The 25204-nt window shown below is 41.4% G+C and overlaps 3 protein-coding genes across 3 annotated transcripts in view; 1 reads left to right on the forward strand and 2 right to left on the reverse strand.

The window, feature by feature from the left end:
* The window catches only part of FGL2 (fibrinogen like 2), a 13226-nt gene extending 8293 nt beyond the window's left edge, over positions 1 to 4933 (forward strand). Inside the window, exon 2 of the mRNA XM_083365888.1 lies at positions 574 to 4933. Coding sequence (XP_083222014.1) covers positions 574 to 1277 — 704 coding nt within the window. The 3' untranslated portion in view covers positions 1278 to 4933. The remainder of the gene's footprint in view (positions 1 to 573) is intronic.
* CCDC146 (coiled-coil domain containing 146) overlaps positions 1 to 25204 on the reverse strand; it is a 98603-nt gene that overhangs the window by 59864 nt on the left and 13535 nt on the right. The window contains exon 2 of the mRNA XM_083365832.1: positions 22437 to 22662. Coding sequence (XP_083221958.1) covers positions 22437 to 22646 — 210 coding nt within the window. The 5' untranslated portion in view covers positions 22647 to 22662. The remainder of the gene's footprint in view (positions 1 to 22436; positions 22663 to 25204) is intronic.
* Positions 1 to 25204, reverse strand: part of SLC26A5 (solute carrier family 26 member 5) — a 306769-nt gene that overhangs the window by 31479 nt on the left and 250086 nt on the right. The gene's annotated exons all lie outside the window — the stretch shown is intronic.

The following is a 25204-nucleotide window of genomic DNA, read 5'->3' on the forward strand; positions in this document are numbered from 1 at the left end:
GAAGGAAGGAAGAATATGAGAACAGGAAGGAAGGAAGGAAGAATATGAGAACAGAAAGGAAGGAAGGAAGGAAGGAAGGAAGGAAGATGAGAAGGAAGGAAGTAGGGAAAGAAGGAAGGAAGGAAGGAAGGAAGGAAGGAAGGAAGATGAGAAAGGGAAGGAAGGAAAAGTAAGGAATATGAAAGAGGAAGGAAGGAAGGAAGGAAGGAAGGAAGGAAGGAAGGAAGAATATGAGAACAGGAAGGAAGGAAGGAAGAATATGAGAACAGAAAGGAAGGAAGGAAGGAAGGAAGGAAGGAAGGAAGGAAGGAAGGAAGAATATGAGAACAGGAAGGAAGGAAGGAAGGAAGAATATGAGAACAGAAAGGAAGGAAGGAAGGAAGGAAGGAAGGAAGGAAGGAAGGAAGTCCCTGATTGCACTGAATAATTTATTCTGTACACATATCCTAACACAATTTTTTTTAAAAAAGCATCTGTTTGTTTGGAAATACAATTCTGTCCCTTTCTTCTGCGCCAGGTAAGTAAAAGCAGCCTGTCCATCACGGTAACCTCCCTCTTCCTCCCTCTACCCAGCCATCCAGCTGCTTCAAGGAGACTGTTCCAATTACTTCGCTGCCGGAAACCGGCGGAACGGCGTCTACAAGCTCACCCCGGATCCCAAGAACCACAGCTTTGACGCCTACTGCGACATGGAATCCTTCGGCGGCGGCTGGACGGTGTTCCAGATGCGCCAGGATGGCAGCGTCTCCTTCAACCGGACCTGGGAGGAGTACAAGAGCGGCTTTGGAAACGGGAAGGAGTTCTGGCTGGGGAACGACAAAATTCACCTGCTGACCAAGAGCAAGGAGATGCAGCTGAGGATTGAGCTGGAAGACTTCGCCGGCGTCCGACAATACGCCCGATACGACCAGTTCTACGTCGCCAACGAGTACCTCAAATACCGCTTGACCATCGGCAGCTACAGCGGCACGGCCGGGGACGCCTTGAACTTCAGCAAACGCTACAACCACGACCAAAAGTTCTTCAGCACCACGGACAGGGACCACGATCAGTACCCCTCGGGCAGCTGCGGCGCATACTATAGCTCCGGGTGGTGGTTCGACGCCTGCATGGCCGCCAACCTCAACGGCAAATATTACAGCAAGAAATACAAAGGGGTCCGCAACGGCATCTTTTGGGCCACCTGGCCCGGCGCTTCTGACGATAACATGAACGGTTACAGAAAAGCTTTTAGGAAGGTCAAAATGATGATGAGGCCCAAAACGTTTTTGCCATGAAGCCTTTCCCAAATCCCTTTGTCCGATGTTGGCACTTTCCTCCGGCATTTGAGTGCAATTTAAAAATAGTCTGTTCGGTTGTTGTTGTTTATATATATATATATATATATAAAATCTCTTTCTCTTGCAAGCATTCCTCTTCTGAAGTACGCAAGATGTATTTTCCAAACCCGGCTGTTTTAAGACCCAACGACTTCAACTCCCCAGCCACCCATGGCGGAACGGCTCAGGATTCTGGGAGTTGAAGTCCGCAAGTCTTAAAAGTTGCCAAGTTGGGAGACACAAAGACTTTTTTATATGTTTGGACCAAATAACGTTTTGGCCTCATACATTTTTTTTTTCCAAATTTGGGTTTAAGCTCATTTTGACACGGTGCCTTTGAAGGGATTCCAGCGGTTTGGCCTTGTTATCTGGTCAGGCACCTGACAAAATTTCAGATAACAAAGTCTAATTGCCCCCCATTTTAATGCACATTGCAGAAACATATTGATAAATGGTTCCCCCCTCCCTCCCTAGTCTCTTAGTTCGGTCTACTTTGCAGGATTGTTTTTGGTATGAAGTGAGGGAAAGCCTTAATCCACACTGCCTTGACTTTTTTGGGTAGGGGTGGGAAATGCTGCATGTAAATGTGTGATTTAACAGTTTGCTTCGAAGCCAGTGAAACTAAATTGCCTTGCTGCTCTTTCCAAAGCGAGAAAAATGTCTCTCTGTGACTCTCTGCTTTTCTATGTAAATAATAGAGGTTATATTTTTATAGATGACGAGTTATTCATTGCCACTGTCACTTTCCTTTATTGTGAAACTAGGTCTAAAATAGTCTGTAGTCGCATTTGTCTTTTTTTTTTTAGTTAAAAACCATGATGAATCTTGGAGCACCTTAACTAATTTTAGGTTTTTTGTTTTTTTTTATAGTATGTTATTGCAGTACGTTTTTATAATTTTATTATAAAAGGCGATCATGTTTGTTCTAGTATAAAAATACATGGACTACAGTTGACTTTGTGGGATGCGTGAATCGGAAAGGGTGGATTATAATCCAGAGAAGTTACGTTCCGCTAGATGCTGTTCTCGTCTCTAATGAATTTACTGAGCTTTGCACGTGGAAATCGATTAGAATACTTATGCCAACTCTTCAAATGAGAACGTAAGTTAAGAGTTGGGATTCACTCAGACGGGATCAGATGAGTGAAAAGAATGGGAGATGTTTATGATGGCGTTTGAAGACAAGGACAATTAATAGCAGTAATACTTAGACTTATATACCATGTCGTAGTGCTTTACAGCCCTCTCTGAGCAATTTACAGAGTCAACATATTTGACCCCCCCAACAATCTGGGTCTTCGTTTTACCAACCTCAGAAGGATGGAAGGCCGAGTCAACCTTGAGCCGGTCAGGATCGAACTGCTGGCAGTAGGCAGAGCCAGCCTGCAATTCTACATTCTAACCACTGTGCCGCCATTACACTTAAATGAACTAAAATTACAGTGGCTCGATTTAAGTATATGCACTGGTAGATTTAAAATGCTGTTCGTTTTTTGTTTTTCAATAGGACAAGAAATAATCCCCAAACTGTCTTTATGTTGACAGAAGGAAAACCGTAATCTGACATACCGCATTTACATCAACAGCTGTCAAATTAGGGTGAAAATTAACCTGTCATAGGATAACACCATGCAGTCTTAATAAACGAGACACGGGAGGGGCAATCCCAGTCCAGACCCTTTGAACAGTGAGGAATCCCTAAAGTACAATGGTAGTGTAGCAGGCTTCTTAGTCTGCAACCTAGTTATATATGTAAGATTAGATAACCTTTATTGTCATTTTTTTTTCCTTGTGGGCACAACAGCACCAGCCACTGAAAATGAAATTTAGCTTCTCCCTCTGAAGTGTTACTTACACAACACACGTTTAAAACATACTACATACAACATATGTATAGGCCTACGCCCTTACATATAAGTAACACATCAGTGTACTGAATGCAATGATAAATTCCAGTTAATGGTCTGATTGCCGTATCATATTTTCCCCCATATCTAAGCGGAACTGTCGGAAACAAGAGTAGCATTGTGTTATTTTTAAGGGCCTCCGCCAGCCCTAAGCCTTTCCCCCAGGTCAGGGTTCACAATCCAAGCTAAACTATAAACCACAACAGCTATTACAGACAATGCCGACGAAAGGGGAGGGAAGACATGATCCTTTCTCAACCCGGAAAGTGCAACAACCGCGCACAACTGTCAGCTTTCAAAAATTGAGCAGTCGTTTTTGGCAAGGCTGAAGGTCAGACCCAAAGACGAGGCAATGCTATCCAATCCAATCCCATCCTTTGTTGGCTTGCACCCAACGGGGAGAACCTTGCCAAACTTTCTACCGCCTAATAAATATATCCTGAGAGATTTTAGGGATGGCTCCCTTGAACCTCTTGCTCCCTCCCTTGAAAGGTTGTCCGTGTGCAGCCTCTTAATGGAGGGCCTCTTTCTGGGAAGCTTCTGAGGTGGCAAAATTTCCCCTCTACACGCACACACACACACACACGCTGCTGTCGCAGGTGCACAACCCGTCGCACTGCACTGCTGTTGCGATCCCACACTTCCGTGGAGCCAGCAAGAAAGGGTGTAAACCAACTGACCCCATTTGACTTTGGTCGGAGAAGAGCGTCAAGGCTGCTCCTTGGAGCAACCGACGAGCATCGGGCACGGAGGCGTGGATGGCGAGGTAACTGGGTGAAAGTAGAGAGGAGAGAAATCTCAGTGGGGTGAGAAGCAGGCCAAGGTGAGCATTGGTGTCACCAAGACGCCCTCTGCTTCTGGATCTACCAAGGTTTCAGCAAGCGGCAAGAACTGACCGACTTTCTTTAGGCTTAGAAATCGGTTGTTTGGTTGGGACTAGGAATGGGAGACCACCAAGGGATCCCCAAGCTTGCAGATGTCCTGGAAAGACAAGATCATGGCAGCCAGCGTCAGATTGTTGCCGAGGAGACTATATGGTCCCGCGGATGAATTAATAGGCATCTCATCTGAAAGGAGACTATCTCATGCCTAACCTGGTGGCACTTGATAGCTCCATTGTAAGAGATCTTAAAACCTATTTAACAATAATAATAATAAGAAGAAGAACAACAACAGAGTTGGAAGGGACCTTGGAGGTCATCTAGTCCAACCCCTGCTCAAGCCAGAAACCCTGCACCATGTCAGACAAATGGCTGCCCAGACTCTTCTTAAAAACCTCCAGTGATGGAGCACCCACAACCTCTGAGGGCAAGTGGTCCATTGTTCCCACGGTTATTTCATTCCAGGTTGCTTCTCTCCTTGAATTGCTTCCACCCGTTGCTTCTTGTCCTGCCTCCTGGTGCTTTGGAAGTTGACCCCTCTCTTCTTTGCGGCAGCCCCTCCAATCCAGGAAGACTGCTATCATGTCACCCCCTACTCCTTCTTTCCTCTAGACCAGCCACACCCAGTCCTTGCAATCGTTCTCCGTGTGTTTTGCGGTTTAGTATTTAGTTTCACAGCTCCGAGGGTATAACGCTCTTCCCATCTGTGGCGGGAAATGTTGAGTTGGCCGTGAATTAGCTCAGCGTCTCAAGGAAGAGGATGTGTTGCCCAGCCTATTTGTGAGGTGTACCAACCCCAGGTCAGACTAGCCCAGGGGTAGGCAACCTTGGCTCTTTGATGACTCGTGGACTTCAACTCCCAGAATTCCTGAGTCAGCTGACTCAGGAATTCTGGGAGTTGAAGTCCACGAGTCATCAAAGAGCCAAGGTTGCCTACCCCTGGGCTAGCCCTTCACCTTTACTATACGAGAAGCTGCAAGAGGTAAGACTGACTTGGGAGCGATCAGATAAGACTACTGGAATCAAGATGGCGCCCAACTGGTTAGCAATTCCGTGAAAAGACATCGTGGGTGGTGTGTTTGCCCCTTGAGCCCAGATTTTTTTTTGTTTTTGTCCCTGTTGAAAAAGGTTTCTGAACAATTCGGTCAGCATTTCCTGTCATTCTCTAACAAAGATGAAGGTCAGGTGGCCAGAGGCAATGCGGTCCACTTACTTAGGGGTGATTGTAAATGCCACTCAAAGGGACTCAAGAGGTCGTAACATCTGAGGATTTCATTTTTGCTGGGTTGAGTTTGAACATTCCTAGCTACTACTGAGAGATCTTTCCTTCTACACGCTCTGTTTACTCTCCAACTTGACAGCACATTTTGTCCACTTAGTCAGAATTACTCATCCTGGCATGCTGTGAAGGGAACGTGCCATTTGATATTTCATGCGTTTGCCTAATTTTTTAAAAGCTATTTAAAAAATAAAAAAGTTTTCCCCAGCTCAGTACACCACAGATGTATAGGGCAACAGAGCCTATCATTCTTGGCGTGATGGGAAATACAGTTATTTTATTTATTTCTTGTATAGCATAACATACCTGGGCTTACAACAGGTATTAACATTTCACCGAGATTAAAAAGACGGTAAGATATGAATGTTAAAAACATCTATATTCAGATACTAATGAAATAAAGTGTAATACTCCAGCTTTAGGAAGTCTGGATTAACTAGTCTGGCTTAAGTAACATTTTTCATCCATAAAGGCTGTGTATAAATGTATATATCAGCTTACACACCTTTATACTATGGTTAGTTCTTAATGGAGAAAACTGTTAAAGAGTATATTTATAATACTGCATTACTGTGAACAGAAGAAAGATACGTACACAGAAGAACATAAATTAATATTTAAAGCAGAGCAGGTTTATTGAAGGCATTTATTGAAGGCATTTAGCATTTTATTTGTATATTATTGCTATTGACAAAAAAAGGTATTGATGCTTATGTATATCTGCATTACGACGGAGGCTTTTGCCTAGTAGACTTAAATCCATATTTTCTACTTGGTTACAAATCTTATTTAACTGGAGAGTACAAGGAATGGTAACGTTGAGAGAAAATATACATATGTTTTGGGTCGAAAATGTTTGCTGATGTCGCACATCAATATTTGACAGTAAATTTCCTAAGTTTTAAAAAAAACATGTTATAATATATACTACTGCTTAGCACTGATGCTTATCAAAACATTTCCTCCAAAATATAATGAAGATAATAAATGTTAAGGACTGTATTAGACTGCTTTCGACTACTATATTTGTAAAGTGAACAAAGCTTTAAGATCTCTATGGGAAACAGCAACGCTAAAAGCAGGATATAAAATTTTAAATACATAAAGGAAAATAAAAATAGAACGGATGTTGACTCCCCAAATACCAAGAAATATAAAGCTATACAAATGAAAAGCTAAAAACTATTTATCTCAGGCAAATCATTCCTTATGATCTGTTAAGTATACACATCTTCAAATGGGGGGGGGGAAATGGCATCACATGGAGTCAGATTTTCATTTTGCTTAAGTTATATGTGTTAAAGCACGTTTGAAATTTTAGAAAAGCATTTTGATAGCATATTATATTCCAAGAGGCCTATCTACTGCGGCGTTCTGAGAATTTGCTTAATTCTTTGCTCATCGTAAGCTGTAATTCCCGACGTTTTTGCTTAAAACGCCAGACAAAGCTGTCTTATCTCTTTCATTAAAAAAATGAAATAAATACTTCACACGTAAACGATTCTTGCTTTTGTGAAATGTGTGAGTTTTCTCAGTTAGCTACCTTAGGGGGTTATTTTTCAGTATTCCTGTGTTTAAATGATTTTAATCGTGTATTTGCCTCGTAATCTGCTTGTACGCCGATACATCTGGTATGTTTGATTGTTTTCAGTGCAAACTGTCATCAGAATTGCCTACAAAATAAACAAACAGGCTTGATAATGGTTTTATTTTGTAATATTGTCAAACCTTATACATGAAATTCTGGATGTGCCCAAATAGAATTCCCCATTTTACCAGTAAGAACCAGAAGACAGTGGGAGTCAGAATCTGTAAGACTGCTTTTTCCTTGAATGTTATCATTGTTTTAAGAGCTATTCAACTGTCTCGGTTGACGAACCAGACAAATATATTTATCCTTTTAAAATCAGGGAAGGAGTAAACTCCCCAGATGTAGCTAGCCTCACTCGGTAGCCACAGCAGGCATAGAAACGCGAACCACAGTTTACTCCCAATATTTGTAGCGTTTCAGGTTTCAGCTCCTGCTGGAAATAGGGCTGAGGAATGCTTTCACGCCCCAAAGTCTTAATTAAATCCAGAAATCACAAATAAATGGATTGTGAGTTCCAATTCTGCAGGCTCTTGTGAGCAGAAGGTAGCAAGCCATTGTTCGCAAAAGTGAAAAGAAAAAGAAAAAAAAAGCCCAAACACTAACATTTTACGCAATGCACAAAGTGTTTATTTTGACGTTATAAAAGCATGGCCCCTACTGGTTTCCAAGTCTGCTCTGACCTAAGAGCATCAAAAAACGAAAATTGGGGGGTGGGGGGGGAAGGTTTAAGAGGGAAAATAGGAGGGTCCGTGGGGCATGACAGATGTTCCCTTTTGAACATTTTTTTTTACAACTATCCATCACTTCCTACTGGAAGACACGTTTGAATTCCACTGAAAAGACTGCATAAAAAAAAAAGATGGAAGGTTTGCTAACGTGAACTGCACAGCGACAAGACAGGAGGAATCTCTACTCAGCACGAATACTTCTGAGAAAGAATAGAATAGAATAGAATAGAATAGAATAGAATAGAATAGAATAGAATAGAATAGAATAGAATAGAATAGAATAGAATAGAATAGAATAGAATAGAATAGGAAATACAGAACAGAACAGAACAGAACAGAATAGAATAGAATAGAATAGAATAGAATAGAATAGGAAATACAGAACAGAACAGAACAGAATAGAATAGAATAGAATAGAACAGAACAGAACAGAACAGAATACAATACAATACAATACAATACAATACAATACAATACAATAGAAAACATGGAATGAATAGAATAGAATAGAATAGAATAGAATAGAATAGAATAGAATAGAATAGAACAGAACAGAACAGAACAGAATAGAATAGAACAGAACAGAACAGAATAGAATAGAATACAATACAATACAATACAATACAATACAATACAATAGAAAACATGGAATGAATAGAATAGAATAGAATAGAATAGAATAGAATAGAATAGAATAGAATAGAATAGAATAGAATAGAATAGATGCAATGGAGAATAGAATAGAATAGAATAGAATAGAATAGAATAGAATAGAATAGAATAGAATAGAATAGAATAGAATAGAATAGAATAGAATAGAATAGAATAGAATAGAATAGAATCTGGAAGGGACCTTGGAGGTCTTCTAGTCCAGCCCCCTGCTCAAGCAGGAGAACCTATACCATCTCAGACAGGTGACTGTCCAGACTCTTCTTAAAAACCTCCAGTGATGGAGCACCCACAATTTCTGGAAGCAAAAGCTGTTCCACTGCTTAATTGTGCTCACTGTTAGGAAGCTTCTCCTTAATTCCAGGTTGCTTCTCTCTTTGATCCAACCGTTGTTTCTCGTCCTGCCCTCTGGTGCTTTGGAGAATAGTGTGACCCCCCCCCTGCCTTGTGGCAGCCCCTCAGATACTGGACCACTGCTATCATGTCACCCCTACTTCTTCTTTTCTTTAGACTAGACAGACCCAAGTCCTGCAGCCCTTCTTCGTATGTTTTGGTCTCCAGGCCTCGGATCATCTTAGTTGCTCTTCTCTGAGCCCATCTTTACAGGGGTGCTGATGACATATACTTCAGATAGAGGTATGGAAGCTCCCCCCCCCTTTTAGATTCTTCAATAATTTCACAGAGGAATGCAGATAACCTGACACACTCAAAAGCTGATTTACCGACACCCGATTTTGAACACTTGGAAGAGGGGGGAAAAAAAACCCTTTGTGTGAGAGAGCTTCACAGGGTCATATGTTCAATGCAGTAATAGTTCTGGCTTGACAATCTGGTCTTAAGGCAACAATTATGGCCCAGCTGGAAAAGTTTTTGCTCAATAGCGATATTACATCCAACAGTTCCGGGGGCCTCTTATGCGCATGTTAAGAGTCAGGCTTAAGATGTGAGGCCCACAAAGTATTTCCTCCTATTAGACGCTAGCTCTTTACTTGGCGAAGAAGAAGAAGAAGAAAAAAGACACGATTTTGCATTCTTTAGTCATAATGCAAGAGATATTAAGATTTCGAGATCAAATTGTCTGCCACGAACCCCACCCCAGTAGACGAATCACTTCAGCTCTTTCTTTATACAAAAAAAGGCGGTTGAATCTGTCCAAAGATGTATGGAAGAACAAAATTAGAATAACGAAAATTCCGGGGTTAATAGTTTTAGAGGAAAAATACATATAAATCCTGTTGAAAGAAGACGGATAATAGTAATAGTACAGCTGGACTAGGTGGTTTGGCATTCTAGGGCAGGGGTCCCCAACCCCTCGGTCCGTGGACCGGGACCGGGCCGCAGCAGGCCAGCAACTGGACCGGACAAACAAGCAAAGGCCTATCCACAGGATGCAGGCAGCACACAAAGCCAGGTCCCCTCCGGTCCACGAAAAAATCTCTCTCCATGTAACCGGTGCCTGGTGCCCCAAAGGTTGGGGGGGTCCTCTGTCCTAGGGCACAGATAGCGTTCTGGGAATTAGTTGTTTAACAGAGAGATACCACGGGGGGGGGGGAGGAACTGTCCTTGTGTCTAGTTGTTCTGGTGTGCAATGCCCTACACCTATAGTGTCATCTTGAGAGAAGTTGACACCGTTTACGTTCAGGATGTGAGGAGTCTATATTTTCACAGCCCTCTTTCTGGCTCGTGCAGTATACAGGGATAATAATAATAATAATAATAATAATAATAATAATAATAATAATAATAAGAAGAAGAAGAAGAAGAAGAAGAAGAAGAAGGAGAAGGAGAAGGAGAAGGAGAAGGAGAAGGAGAAGGAGAAGGAGAAGGAGAAGGAGAAGGAGAAGGAGAAGGAGAAGGAGAAGGAGGAGAAGGAGAAGGAGAAGGAGAAGGAGAAGAAGGAGAAGAAGAAGAAGAAGAAGAAGAAGAAGAAGAAGAAGAAGAAGAAGAAAAAGAAGAAGAAGAAGAAGAAGAAGAAGAAGAAGAAGAAAAAGAAGAAAGTTGGAACGGAACCTTGGAGGTCATCTAGTCCAACCCCCTACTCAGGCAGGAAACCCTAGACCATTTCAGGCAAATGGCTGTCCAGTCTCTTCTTAAAAACTTCCAGTGTTGGAGCATTCACCACTTCTGGAGGCAGGTTGTTCCACTGGTTAATTGTTCTGTATATATATATATATATATATATATATATATATAAAATGAGGACCCAGATTGTTGGGGGCAATAAGCTGACTTTGTAATAATGCCGCTTGGGGTGTGTGTGAAAGCCCTAATAAGCAGGCATATACATAGAATGAAGGCTACTGCTAAGCTTGTAAGCCGCCCTGAGTCTTCGGAGAAGGGCGGGATATAAATGGAATTAAAAATAAAAAATAAAAAAAATAAATAAATATATATATATATAATAGTATATAGGTATATATGTATATTACCCAAGGTCTTTCCCACACACCAATGTGGAGGGGGGGCGAGTGACCTCTGCTGCTCCCTTTATTGACATAACCGACCTCTGCTGCACTTTTCAAGCTATGTTGAGTTCCCTAATTCCAACCCCCCGTTATAAAAAAAATATTGGCCCGGCAACATTTCTGAAACCTGGGGGAAGAGGCACATTTGCACAATTCCCGACTCGCCTGCCTCAAATGCTTTGGCCCTACTTGAAAGTCCCCTAGCTACATTGGCATCAAAAAGGAAAAACAGATGTTGCTTTCCTTCTGTGCCCTGAGCCGGGCGGCATTAATTTCACGAACCTTCTTCAGGCTCTCCTTGTGGTTAAGGGAATTTAAAAAAAAAGAAAGAAAGAAAAAAGGGGCCTGCTAATGTTTGCATTATAGTCTGCTACTAAAGTTTCAGACAGGGTGATAAGGGGAAGGCTTATCTCCCAGTGCGCACATGGATATCATCAAGCCCAGAAAAAAAAAATGCAGCACAGACCAAAAAGAAATGGGTGTTTTCCACCCAGGTCTAAAAACACACAGATCGTTACTTCCCAATTTATATCCGGCCGCTGGGCCCGTGCACGCAATGCGGTTTGGCTAGCAAAGAGCAGATAAAAGAAGTTTTCAGCCTTTCTCATCCACAAAAGGTAGAGAGCTATTTGAGCTAAAAAAAACCGGGTGTAATCGGATGCCAACCCCATCTAACTCAAGGGTGGGGGAGGATGTCGAAGTGCAAAAGTTAAAAAAGATCTGGCTGCTTGGTTTTCTTCAGTCTCCCGCCATTTGGGGAAACAGTCTGGGCTGGTGAAGAATTCCTGGGAATAATTGTAAAGGCTTTTTTTTCCACCCTTGATAGCTTGGGTGGGTCTAATAAAATAAGAATTGGGCTATGGTGCGGGCTTTGCCTTCTCATTAAAGCATTCGTTCCCAAGAGGGACGCAGAAGCGTATTGTATTGCCGGGATGGAAAATACACCTGGAAGAAAATGTGTGGGGGGGAGAATCTAGGCATGAGCACCCCGGTTTCGTAGGGAGGAGGCAGGACATCCCAGAGAGAAGCCCAAATTCAGAGACTGTGTGGTCCCCGAATTCTAGCTACACACTAGAATAACTCGGGACATTCACTTTGAAGGTTAAAGCTTTAGCCAGGCAAGATTCTATTACAGGGGTCTTCAAACTTGGCCCTTTTATGACTTCTGGACTTCAACTCCCAGAATTCCTCAGCCAGGGCACCCTGGCTGAGGAATTCTGGGAATTGAAGTCCAGAAGTCATAAAAGGGCCAGGTTTGAAGATCCCTGTTCTATTAGATGTAAGCGAATAAAGCCCTGGGCTCCATTGGATCTGAGTGTGTCGTCTTTGAGCTTGGATCTAACAATTATCGATGCTATTTTAATGTCCATCTCAGCTTTCTGTCTCCGGGATGAAGGAAAAAAAACCAATCCAAACGATTAAAACCCAGTTCAAAATACATAAAGGGCAGCTACACCCATCGCCAAAAGGGACGCGGTGGCTCAGTGGGTTAGGACACTGAGCTTGTCGATCAGAAGGTCGGCAGTTTGGCGGGTCCAATCCCGAGTGCCGCGTAGCAGAGTGAGCGCCTGTTACTCATCCCAGCTTCTGCCAACCTAGCAGTTCGAAAGCACGTAAAAAATGCAAGTAAAAAAATAGTGACCACTCTGGTGGGAAGGTAACAGTGTTCTGTGCGCCTTTGGCGTCTAGTCATGCCGGCCACATGACCACGGAGACGTCCTCGGACAAGCGCTGGCTCTTCGGCTTTGAAACGGAGATGAGCACCGGCCCCTAGAGTCGGAAACGACTAGCACGCATGTGCGGGGGGAACCTTTACCTTTACCTTAAACCTATCGCCAACCTTCGCGAAAGCCTTGACTGAAGAGAAACTCTTAAGGAAGCGCGTCTGGATCTTAGAAAAGGCCTTGTCCTAATTTACATTTAACTTACTTATTTATTCAATGGGTACGGCTGCACGACTCTGGCTGGCAATCATAAAATCAATTAAAAACCAAATTACAACCCCCCCAAACAAAACAACCCCCACCCCAAAAAATCCACCCAACAACCCTTAAACACATTCAGCAGCCAAAAAGAGGTTATGATCCACAGATGTTAACTTAATGTTAATTCGCTTGGTGTATTTAATTCGGATGTTTTTAGTGTTTTTTTAAGTGGCGTTACTGTTTTTATTTTATTTTTAAATTAAAAATAGCAACACCAATAAAAAAAACCACGAAAAATGTCCAAATTAAATATGCATAGGAGCGAATGAACGTTATATTAACATCTGCAGATTGATTGATTGACTGATTCGTTCGTTCATTCATACGCATCTATGTATGGACACATGCATTCATTGATTCATTTGTAGAATTTCTACGGCTGCCTGTCTCAGGTCAATTCAAAAAATATATTACAATGAAATATAGAAAAACCATTTTTTAAAATGATTTCTATATATTTAATTGTAACTTTTTTTTAAAATTACAAGCTGCCCAGAATTACTGAGATAGGCAGATTGTAGAAATTCAACAAATGAATAAATGAATACATACATACATACATACGTAGACACATACTGGGTTTCCCCGAAAATAAAACCAGGTCTTATATTAATTTTCGCTCCAAAAAACACATTAGGTCTTATTTTCAGGTTGGGGAAATACGGTACTAAATGCATCTGTCTGGCTGATGATCTTAAATAGGGCTTATTTTTGAGATGGGGCTTATATTATTAGCATCCTGAAAAAACATGCTAGGGTTTATTTTCTGGCGTGCCCAAAAAACAGGGACCTCTTTTTTTTTTTATTAAAGAGTTTTACAAAAAATGTTTTACAATACATATCCCCAAAACCCACCGGCCCCAAACCACCCCCCTTCCCCCCACCACTTCCCAGAGCTGAATACAGGGTTATAGATATAATAATCATATTCTAACTAAGATTATCCATTATAAAATTAACCAAATTCATAATGTGCTTTAACTCCCCTTTAACATAGATACGTTCAAATTAATAAAAACATAATAATAATAAAATTATAATCAATACTAATACTAAAATTAATAACAATCTAAAATCTACTCATAAACTAAATGGAACTTTTTAGTCCCAGATTTATTCTGAATATAATCTATCCATCTCCTCCAAACTGAAATATATCTTTCTTGCGAGGGATCCTTCAAATAAGCAGAAATCTTAGACATTTCTGCAAGACTCGATACCTTAAGTACCCATTCTTCTATAGTAGGCAAACTATCCTTCTTCCAATATTGTCCCACCAGTAACCGTGCTGCTGTTCTCAAGTTCAACATCAAATTGATTTCTTTAGTATCACAATCTACAGCAATGCCCAATAAAAACAATTGTGGAGAACACTTTCTCTTCCTCTTAAAAATCTTTTGAATGTTCCACCGAATTTTAATCCAAAAAGCTTTTATGTTTCTACAAGTCCACCACATATAAAAATAAGTAGCATCTAAACTACCACATCTCCAGCATTTCAGACTGTAGGTTAGGATACACATTAAGACAACTTTTGGGGATCCAAATGCCAAAACAGGGACCTCTTTAAGAGAGTTTTTCCAGGTTTCCGGCACAGCCATGTTGCGACAGTGTGTTGCGGCCTGTGAGATAACCAGGCGCAAAGCCGTTAGAGCTTTCAAAATTAAAGCAGCTTCCTGACTGGCCGTTTGGAGGCAATTAGCAACGCCGCTTATCTCCCAGACAGATATCTGATCATCGGTTAAAAGTGCTCCAGTTAAAACATTAGCTGCCAAGCTTCATTAAGTGCAATTTCCACACAGCCCTCAAGGATTCCTCCACTTACAATCCGCGGCAGTACACTGTGATAGATCTGAGAAATAAGTGATTAAACAGATCAATCTGGCTTAGGAACCAGGACGGATGGCATTAGTAAGAGAGGGGCAATATGTTCCTTGCTGTTGCAAATGCCAAGCCGGAGATTTATTTATTTATTTATTTTAATTCCATTTATATCCCGCCCTTCTCCGAAGACTCAGGGCGGCTTACAAGCTTAGCAGTAGCCTTCATTCTATGTATATGCCTGCTTGTTAGGGCTTTCACACACACACCCCAAGTGGCATTATTACAAAGTCAGCTTATTGCCCCCAACAATCTGGGTCCTCATTTTACCTACCTGGGAAGGATGGAAGGCTGAGTCAACCTTGAGCCTGGTGGGACTCGAACCTGCACTAATTGCAGGCAGCTGGTGTTACTTAAGGAGGCATTAGCCCACTGCTCCACCAAGGCTCAGGGGGATAATCAGGGGGAGCAAGAATGTAGGTTACCTTTTTTTTTTTTTGGAGACTTGCAGAAAAGATTGCCCACTCCAGAAGTCAATCTCCGAGTCTGCGTTGGAGTTTGATCAATGCCACCTCCACATTTATTCGTCCCCTTTATCAAACTTAAGTCAATAATCAAGGGGGGAAACACGTTTGGTCTTGGGACTGTGTAAGTCTACAGCCTTTGGAACCTGGTTGCAAAGCTCTACATGACTTTTCCCAGAGATTTTGCAGATTTATAATAAAAGTCTCTAGGGACCAAAGGTTGAGAGAGCAAAAGTAAAGAGAGCAAAGGTGGCTAAAAGCCACAATATCTAAAAAAAAAAAGTCCACAGCATCCAAGTTTGGTCACAATCCAATTCAGGTTAGTCCTCAACTTGCAACAATTTGTTTAGTGACCGTTCAAAGTTACAACAGCCCTGAAACAAAGCGAGTTATGACTGTGTGTCACATGTGTGACTATTGCAGCACGTGGTCAAAATGCCAGATGCTTGGCAACTGTTTCGTATTTATGACGGTCGCCATGTCCCGGGGTCGCATGATCACCTTTTTGCGACCTTCTGTATACACACAAACACACACACCAATATAGGTGGGTAGGTAGGTAGGTAGATAGATAGATATATACACACCTATATACATACACCAAGATAGATAGATAGATAGATAGATAGATAGATAGATAGATAGATAGATAGATAGATAGATAGATAGATAGATAGATGGATGGATGGATGGATGGATGGATGGATGGATGGATGGATGGATGGATGGATAGATAGATAGATAGATAGATAGATAGATAGATAGATAGATAGATAGATAGATAGATAGACAGACAGACAGACAGACAGATAGATAGATAGATAGATAGATAGATAGATAGATAGAAAGATATACACACATACCTACATACACCAATATAGGTAGGTAGGTAGGTGATGGATGGATGGATGGATGGATGGATGGATAGATGGTTGGATGGATGGATTGGTGGGTGGGTGGGTGGATGGACGGACGGACGGACGGACAGACAGACAGACAGACAGATAGATATACACACATACATACATACATACACTAATATAGGTAGGTAGCTAGGTAGCTAGGTAGCTAGGTAGATAGATAGATAGATAGATAGATAGATAGATAGATAGATAGATAGATAGATAGATAGATGGGGGTGGGGTGGATGGATGGATTGGTGGGTGAATGGGTGGATAGATAGATAGATAGATAGATAGATAGATAGATAGATAGATGGATGGATGGATGGATGGATGGATGGATGGATGGATGGATGGATGGATGGATGTGTGGGTGAATGGGTGGATAGATAGATAGATAGATGGATGGATGGATGGATGGATGGATGGATGTGTGGGTGAATGGGTGGATAGATAGATAGATAGATAGATAGATAGATAGATAGATAGATAGATAGATAGATAGATAGATAGATAGATAGTCCTACAGAGCTGGAATTATCTGTTGGGGAATTTCGATTACATGATACTCCATGTCTTTAACACACACAATTATCCTCCAGATGTCCATTCAACATTATATGGAAAGAATGTATTACAGAAAAAAACGCTGCAATTATCTCTACCATAGTAAACAACTTAATATATAGTGAACTATAATTTTACTTCTCACTCTGAGTGTTAAGTTTTTGTATTATTATTATCCGCCCCTCCTAAGATAATTTGTTTTTGTCATGCAATTGTGCTTAGACACATGGAAAAAAATGTGGACAAACGGAAGACCGCTACATATTTTTCATTAATGACCCCACTGTTGACAGTTGCATAGCAGCCAGGAAAAGAACTTCTTGCAAAGTTACCTTTGTCCACATTCCAGTGTGTCTGTGTCAGGGACAAAAAAGTTACATTAAAATTAAATTCTAAAAACAATCATGTGGTCCTCACTCAAGTCACATCCTTTGGAAAGCAAAGGTGATATTCTACTTTATACAAGTGGCAACCACTGAGAGCATCAAAGCCATGATATATGGAGAGAGAAAAATATCTTTGTTTTTAAGACTGGAATAGAAATATTCAAAAAAAAAAGAGAGTAGAAGTTAACCAAAAAGATCTGTCAATATCAAAATGTAGGTATATCAGTGAGGAAAGACACACACGTGTCTCTCAGGAGTGTCTACGTGGTCTGGCAATAAAAGCCAAGGTGGAGGCCACAACAGTGTGATTGCAACCATGTCTGGTGTTGTTTTCCTGTGTGAGGATGCAAGGGGACACACCATAAAAAACAGGCAGCGCTTCAATCACAGCATTGTGGGTTTGAACAACTTTTTTCGAACAAATGCTGCAAATTCCCTTGGATCTCCTCTCATTCAAAGCACTCTTAGATCCAAGCACCTTTCAGGATTAGAAATGGATCAGTTCTCCAACAGTCAGCCAAAGCTGCTAAGATCCTAATTCACGTATAGGTATGAGCAACTGTCTATACATCCATCCGTCCGTCCACCCACCCACCCATCCATCCATCCATCCATCCATTCATCCACCCATCCATCCATTCATTCATCCACCCTTCCATCCATCCATCCACCCATCCATCATCCATCCATCCATCCATCCATCCACCCATTCACCCATCCATCCATCCATCCATTCATCCCTTCCATCCATCCATCCATTCATCCACCCTTCCATCCACCCATCCATCCACCCACCCATCCATCCATCCATCCATTCATCCACCCTTCCATCCATCCATCCATCCATCCATCCACCCTTCCATCCATCCATCCACCCATCCATCCATCCATCCATTAATCCACCCACCCACCCATCCATCCACCCATTCATCCATCCATCCATCCACCCATCCTTCCATCCATCCATCCATACACACACACACACACACACACACACTTTTCTTCACCTCATTTGTGCTTGCCTTGCTATGGCGAATGACCTAAAACAATATAGTTAGATTTACAAACACTTATTAGATAACACCTGTTATCCATTTCTGTGTAATTTGGAGAAACTGAAGAAGCTTCTTGGATGAGAAGGGAAACATCTTCAAAGATAAACAGAGTCCAGTTGCCTCCTGAAAAAAAGCACCTTTGGGACAACCATGACCGGGAGGGCTGAGGACCTCCACAGACATTCTGCCCCTTTTCTTCGCCAAAGGTTACGTTCGTGCTTGAAAAGCCAGTGCAATAGTAACTGGTTTCAGCGGGAATTGTGATTCATTGGACATTTCAGGATGACCATTAGGGGAAAAAAATTGGGCTCCTGTTTGAATCCTAATAAATAAAAATCACCAGTTGACGGGATCCGTTGTATTCCATTCCAAGTGACGACATTCATGAAAAAGACCACTTATAATGTGTAAGAGTTCCATGGAAAGGTTTATTGGCTGACTGATGTCATCCTGGAAACAGTGCTGCGAAAAGAACTAAGTTGTTCTCAATTACTCCCTTCGGACCATTCTTAAAATTCCTAGCAATTCCCTAAATAATGCCACATTGTAAGACAAAAATAGAGACTTCTGCATAAGCGAATACATACAAATCGGATTATTTTCTCGCGACAAGTCAGGAATTGAATACAAAGGCCTCATGTAGTCTGGAGAAAAATACCGGCAGGAAAATTTTACTGAGCAACATTTATGACCACACCATAAGCTGCTAGCACAACAGGATTCTCCTTTTATTTGAAATAAAAAATAAATAAATAAATGTACGTCTTTATTCGCGACACTGCATGTTTCATGTTCAATCATATCCAGCACAATAATGCAGTCACTGAAACGCTAGCATAGAAGTCACTTCTGTTTGTCTACCATTCAAACTGTAAATGGAGTGGGAATTCGCCAACAAAATAAGCACTTGAAGATGTGCAACAGAGTGGGAAGTGAGAAAAAAAACCACCTTATTATATAGAACTAGCTAAAACAAAATAAATCACCGACGAGAGAGTTTTGCAAAACTCTGAACAGAACAAATATATATGGAAAATAAGAGTTTTTGCACGTTTGCAAAAAAAAAAAAAAACAACCCTTGGTATCTAAGCCCAAACGTGTAAAACAGATCACATTTTTAAATCACAGCAATACGAGAAGCAGATTAATTTATACTTTTACGGGATTCGGGCTGTCAACTCTTTTGTCAGGTTAAGGATTTTATTTCATGTTATTTTATTTTGCATGCCACTCATCTCGCTGTTTTAAATAGCAGACAAGGCTTTCACAACTTTGCTGCTTTCTCTCCCAGGTATAATGGTAACTAACATTAACCACGTATAGTAGTTATCTAATTTTTTAGTCTCTTCTGTTCAGTTAAAGTCCACATTTTTGGAGACTGACGGAACGAGTCCTTGTGGTTTTCTCTCGGCAACGTTTTTCAGAAGCGATTTTGCCACTGCCTTCTTCCTAGGGCTGAGATAAAGTGACTGGCCCAAGGTCACCCACTTGGCTTTTTCAGTGCCGTTGTAACTTCGAACAGCCAGTGAGTGAACTGTTTATGAGTCAAGGGCTAGCTGTAGCTATTTAACAGACGGTAACTTCTGCTTCTACTGTGAAAGGAAAAGCAGAAGAAAAAAAAACATTGTTCCTCAATGTCCAGACAGGACTTTTGAAAATTCTCTTATCGGCCTGTTCTGGGTCATAAAAGAGAACTGCCTTTCGTGCAAACGTTTTCATGAGCCATTCAGAATACTTCGTGCCTAATCAAAATATTTTGACGAACATCTAATTCTCGAATCAGAGAGTTCTTTGTGCAGCCACACTGGTTTCTTTTGAGAGCTGTTATTTTTCTTGTTCGTTGGCATTGTGTTAGACTGGGCTTTTATAATCTCATTTTTCAAAGTTTCCCAAGCTCCTTGCCTTGTTTTCCCCTTGAGGATTCTCATCCGTGGAATCCTTCCCAAGCTTCCTCTTAAGTTTACTGAAATCAGCTCTCTTAAAAGTCGAAGACTCTGGTTTGGCTTTGTTCTGTTGCTTATGCTTGCAATATCAGTTCCTTGTAAGGGAGAATCCGAAAGAAATATTTTAAGAATCTGTGATGGGGAGATAATAGACCAAATACATCAAATGCATGGCATCAATATAACAAGGTAATGTGCCATGATAATTGTGCTGATTTCTAATCGGTTTCACTTCCATTTCCATTTTCTTGGATAATTTCCTGTCTCTCCTTCTTGGCTGAAGCTGTGCTAAATCAATGTCAGTTTCACAATGGGTACTTAAAATTGTTTCATTTTTAATTTCCTTTAAACCTCTTGTTCTTCTCAGGAGGTTTAAAGGAAATTAAAAATGAAACAATTTAAGTACCCATTGTGAAATGGACATTGATTGATCACAGCTTCACCCAAGAAGGAGATACAGGAAATTAACTTATCCAACTTAAACCAACTTTGTTGGAAGTAGAATTAGTTTCAAATTTGCCTGCTTCCTCAGAGTGAACATTACGAAACTGGTGTGAACAATGCTCCCTCTGGAGTTACAGTAGTTTTAATATTGCTAAGAGGGAATTGAGATAGCGTGACTGACTTTGACCATTGAGTTCCGAGCCTCAATAATCCTTAAACCTCAGTTATCAGCTTACGTGCAATTTTTGACATACGGGAAGTTGCAACTGTGCAAAATTTTATCTCGACTGTTGACAAGATATTGGTTGACTATTGAGATATCATCCGTTCTGTTTATTATTCTCCAAAGCACCTGAAGGCAGGACCAGAAGCAGTGGATGGAAACTAATCAAGGAGAGAAGCAACCTAGAACTAAGGAGAAATTTCCTGAAAGTGAGAACAATTAACCAGTGGAACAGCCTGCCTCCAGAAGTTGTGGATGTTCCAACAATGGAAGTTTTTAAGAAGAGACTGGACAGCCATTTGTCTGAAATGGTATAGGGTTTCCTGCCTGAGCAGATGACCTCCAAGCTCCCTTCCAACTATTATTATTATTATTATTATTATTATTATTATTATTATTATTATTATTATTATTATTATTATTAATTATTATTATTCACACAATCAGCCAGATGTTCAGACCGGATTTGACTTTTTTGTCTACCTATCGAGTCCTTGCCAAGGACCTGGGATAGGCAGATGTGGATGTTTGATGGTATTACAGATCTCGTCGCAGGATGGAAGCAGTTCCTAGTAAGGCCGCCTTTTGCAATTGACTGATGGCGAATTTGTCAATGCCGATGATGGTGTTCAAGTGGTGCTCCAGTTGTTCTGGGATTGCACCCCAGGCCCCTATGACTATTGGTACGACCCTGGCTTGCATTTGCCACAGTCTTTCTATTTCTATTTGTAGGTCTTTGCATTTTGTTATCTTCTCCAGTTCTTTCTCATCTATTCTGCTGTCTCCAGGCACTGCCACGTCCACTATCCAGACATTTTTGTCTTTCTTATCGACAATTGTTAAGTCCGGGGTGTTATGTGGCAGGTGCTTGTCGGTTTGAGTTCTAAAGTCCCAGAGCAATTTAACTTTATCGTTTTCTATGACTTTCTCTATTTTATGATCCCACCAGTTCTTGCTTGCATGTAAATAATAATAATAATAATAATAATAATAATAATAATAATAATAATAACAACAACAACAACAACATCGACTACTACTACTACTGCTGTTGTTGTTGTTGCTGTTGTTGTGCAGATTTCCCATTTAACACCTGGCACCACTTATGGCCATAATTCCAGCCTCAATTATGGTCGTAAGTCAAGGACCACCTGTATCCCTTCCTCCTCCTTTTTCCCTCACAGCATCCATCTTGTGAGGCGATTTAAGGCTGAGGGAGAGTGACTGACTCAAAAGTCACCTTGCCAGCTTTGTCTGGTTCAGGCAAAAAAAACTACATTTCCGTACTTTAAGCATAACAAAATCATCCCGGTACAGGTAGTCCTCACCTTACAACACTCCGCCGAGTGACCGTTCCGAAGTTACAACGGCACTGAAAAAAAAAGCGACGTGACAGTTTCTCCCCATTTAAATATCGTTGCCGGCTTCTCCTCCACGGTCACGTGGAGCTTGGCAACTGGTTCACATTTATGACGGTTTCAGTGTCCTGGGGGAGGGTCTCACGTGACACCAACACCACCCGTTGAGACCTTCTGACAAGCGAAGTCAACAGGGAAGCCGGATTGACTTAACAACCGTGTTACTCCCTTCACGACGGCAGCGGTTGACTGAACAATTGTGGCGAGGAACGGTCGTAAAAACGGAGGCAGAACCCGCTTGAGAAACGTTTGGCTCAGCCGCGGAGATTTTGGGCTGCGCGTCGGTCGTACGTCAAGGGGGAAATGCTCCACCAAAGGAAAACCCTTACCTCATTGAGACACATGAACGCAGGGCAGGACTCCACATCAATGGCACTTTCGTCCTGGATGTTGACGGTGGGAGCCATGGCGTAAACGGGGTCTTCTGAATTCTCCCCTTCCGATCCGGGCTCTGCCTCGGCTTCACCTTCGGCATCGGCGTCATATTCGCCTTCAGACTCGCTGGAAGTGGAAACGTTTTCCTCTTCCGAGACATTCATCTTCCTCCTTGGAATTCTGCAAAAGAGCCGGCCATCCCAATATTTAATATTTTGGCCCCTTGGCACAAAAATGAATTGGAAACGGATTCCCCCTAAATTTGACCAATGGTTAGGAAAACGAACTAGCGAGAAATGAATGGGATATTTGAATATATATTAGTAAGGAGAATGATGTGTATTGATCAATGGATAGCGTTTATGATTATCGTTTAGCACGGGTGGGCAACCTTGGCTCTTTTATGACTCGTGGACTTCAACTCCCAGAATTCCTGAGCCAGCCACACTGAGGGAAAAGGGAGAGGTTTCCAAGCTGAGCCATGCTGGCTCAGGAATTCTGGGAGTTGAAGTCCACAAGTCATAAAAGAGCCAAGGTTGCCTACCCCTGGCCTAGGCCTAGGCCCCTTCATGACTCATAGACTTCAACTCCCAGAATTCCTGAGCCAGCATGGGGGAACTATGGCCCCTTCATGACTTGTTGACTTCAACTCCCAGAATTCCTGAGCCAGCCACGCTGAGGGAAAAGGGAGAGGTTTCCAAGCTGAGCCATGCTGGCTCAGGAATTCTGGGAGTTGAAGTCCACCAGTCATAAAGGAGCCAAGGTTGCCTACCCCTGGTTTAGCATATACATTACAGCTATTTACTATTATATTAATTAGCATTAACTGAACATATGTAGCCGGACAACAGTCTGTTTGCTAAAGCTTGAAAATGTTACTGGGGGGGGCAACCCCAATGTTGTTCCCAACCCCGTCCCTACTGCATTCCTGATCCTAACCCCACTGGTCTTACCAATTTTATTTATTTATTTTTAATCCCATTTATATCCCGCCCTTCTCCGAAAACTCAGGGTGGCTTACAATTTAAGCACAAACCAATAAAATTCAATAAAACCCTTCATATATATATATATATATATATATATATATATATATATATATATATATATATATATAAAGAAATGGATCCCCCATCGAAACGTTTGTCGACAACGAAAAGGGGCTCTCGAACAATCGGCGCCTTATCCAAAAGTAAATGAAGAAGCCAGATCAAAAAAATGTAGAGTCTCCTCGGCTTCCGACGGCTCGCTTAGTGAGCATTCGAAGTTTACAACGGCACTGGAAAAAGTGAGTGACGGCGTGAGTTTTTTTTCACACTGACGACCGGTGTGGCGTCCACAGGGTCACGCGATCAAAATTCAGACCCCTTGCAGTCACAATCTCCCAGGGGGAAGGGATCACGTGATCCCCTTTTACGAACTTCTGGCAGGCGAAGTCAATGAGGAAGCCCAGATTCGCTTAACAACTGGGTTGCTAATTTAACAAACTGTCGTGATTCACTTAACAACGATGGCAAGGAAGGTCCTAAAATGGGGCAAAACTCACTTAATCAATGTCTCAGCGTCCTAATCCACTGAGCATCCCTTTAAAATTAAAATTGCTAGAACCCTAAATTAACTTATTTGCCTGGTACACCGTGTTAACTTCAGGACAAACTCCAGCTTTATTTTTCTTTTGTGACAGACACCATGACTATGGGTCAGTGAAATCATTAAAAATACAAGTATAAGTTGGCTTCTCATCCTGTTTGGACTTTCATCAAGGGCATTTTGCTTTCCAGCCAGACTTATAGCAGCTGCTGAGGAGTTAAAACAACAAACAAAATCTAAGCCAAAGGGGGGTAAAAAGCATGTCTCCTACAGAAATCAAAGCATTATGTAACACTGCGAGCTGCATCAAGGTTATTGACAAACGGGGGGAAAAAAGTACTTGAAATACAAGACAGATAGTAAGGAATACAACAGTATATCAGTTGAATTATTGGCAGTTTTAATGCCTTTGGGAAAGTCTTTAGCCAAAATATTCATTCTTCCCACATTACAAATGCCATTTCAATAACAATAACAACAATAATAATAATAAAGTTGGAAGGGACCTTGGAGGTCATTTAGTCCAACCCCCTGCTCAGGCAGGAAAAAAAGTAATTGAAATACAAGACAGATAGTAAGGAATACAACAGTATATCAGTTGAATTATTGGCAGTTTTAATGCCTTTGGGAAAGTCTTTAGCCAAAATATTCATTCTTCCCACATTACAAATGCCATTTCAATAACAATAACAACAATAATAATAATAAAGTTGGAAGGGACCTTGGAGGTCATTTAGTCCAACCCCCTGCTCAGGCAGGAAAAAAAGTAATTGAAATACAAGACAGATAGTAAGGAATACAACAGTATATCAGTTGAATTATTGGCAGTTTTAATGCCTTTGGGAAAGTCTTTAGCCAAAATATTCATTCTTCCCACATTACAAATGCCATTTCAATAACAATAACAACAATAATAATAAAGTTGGAAGGGACCTTGGAGGTCATTTAGTCCAACCCCCTGCTCAGGCAGGAAACCCTATACCATTTCAAACAAATGGCTGTCCAGTCTCTTCTTAAAAACTTCCAGTGTTGGAGCATTCACCGCTTCTGGAGGCAGGTGGTTCCACTGGTTAATTGCTAACTCATTACCATATTGATAAAACTGCTTGGGTGTACAGTGTTATAAACGGCA

This window comes from Vipera ursinii (genome assembly GCF_947247035.1).
Source record: "Vipera ursinii genome assembly, chromosome: 6".
NCBI classification, from domain to species: Eukaryota; Metazoa; Chordata; class Lepidosauria; order Squamata; family Viperidae; genus Vipera; species Vipera ursinii.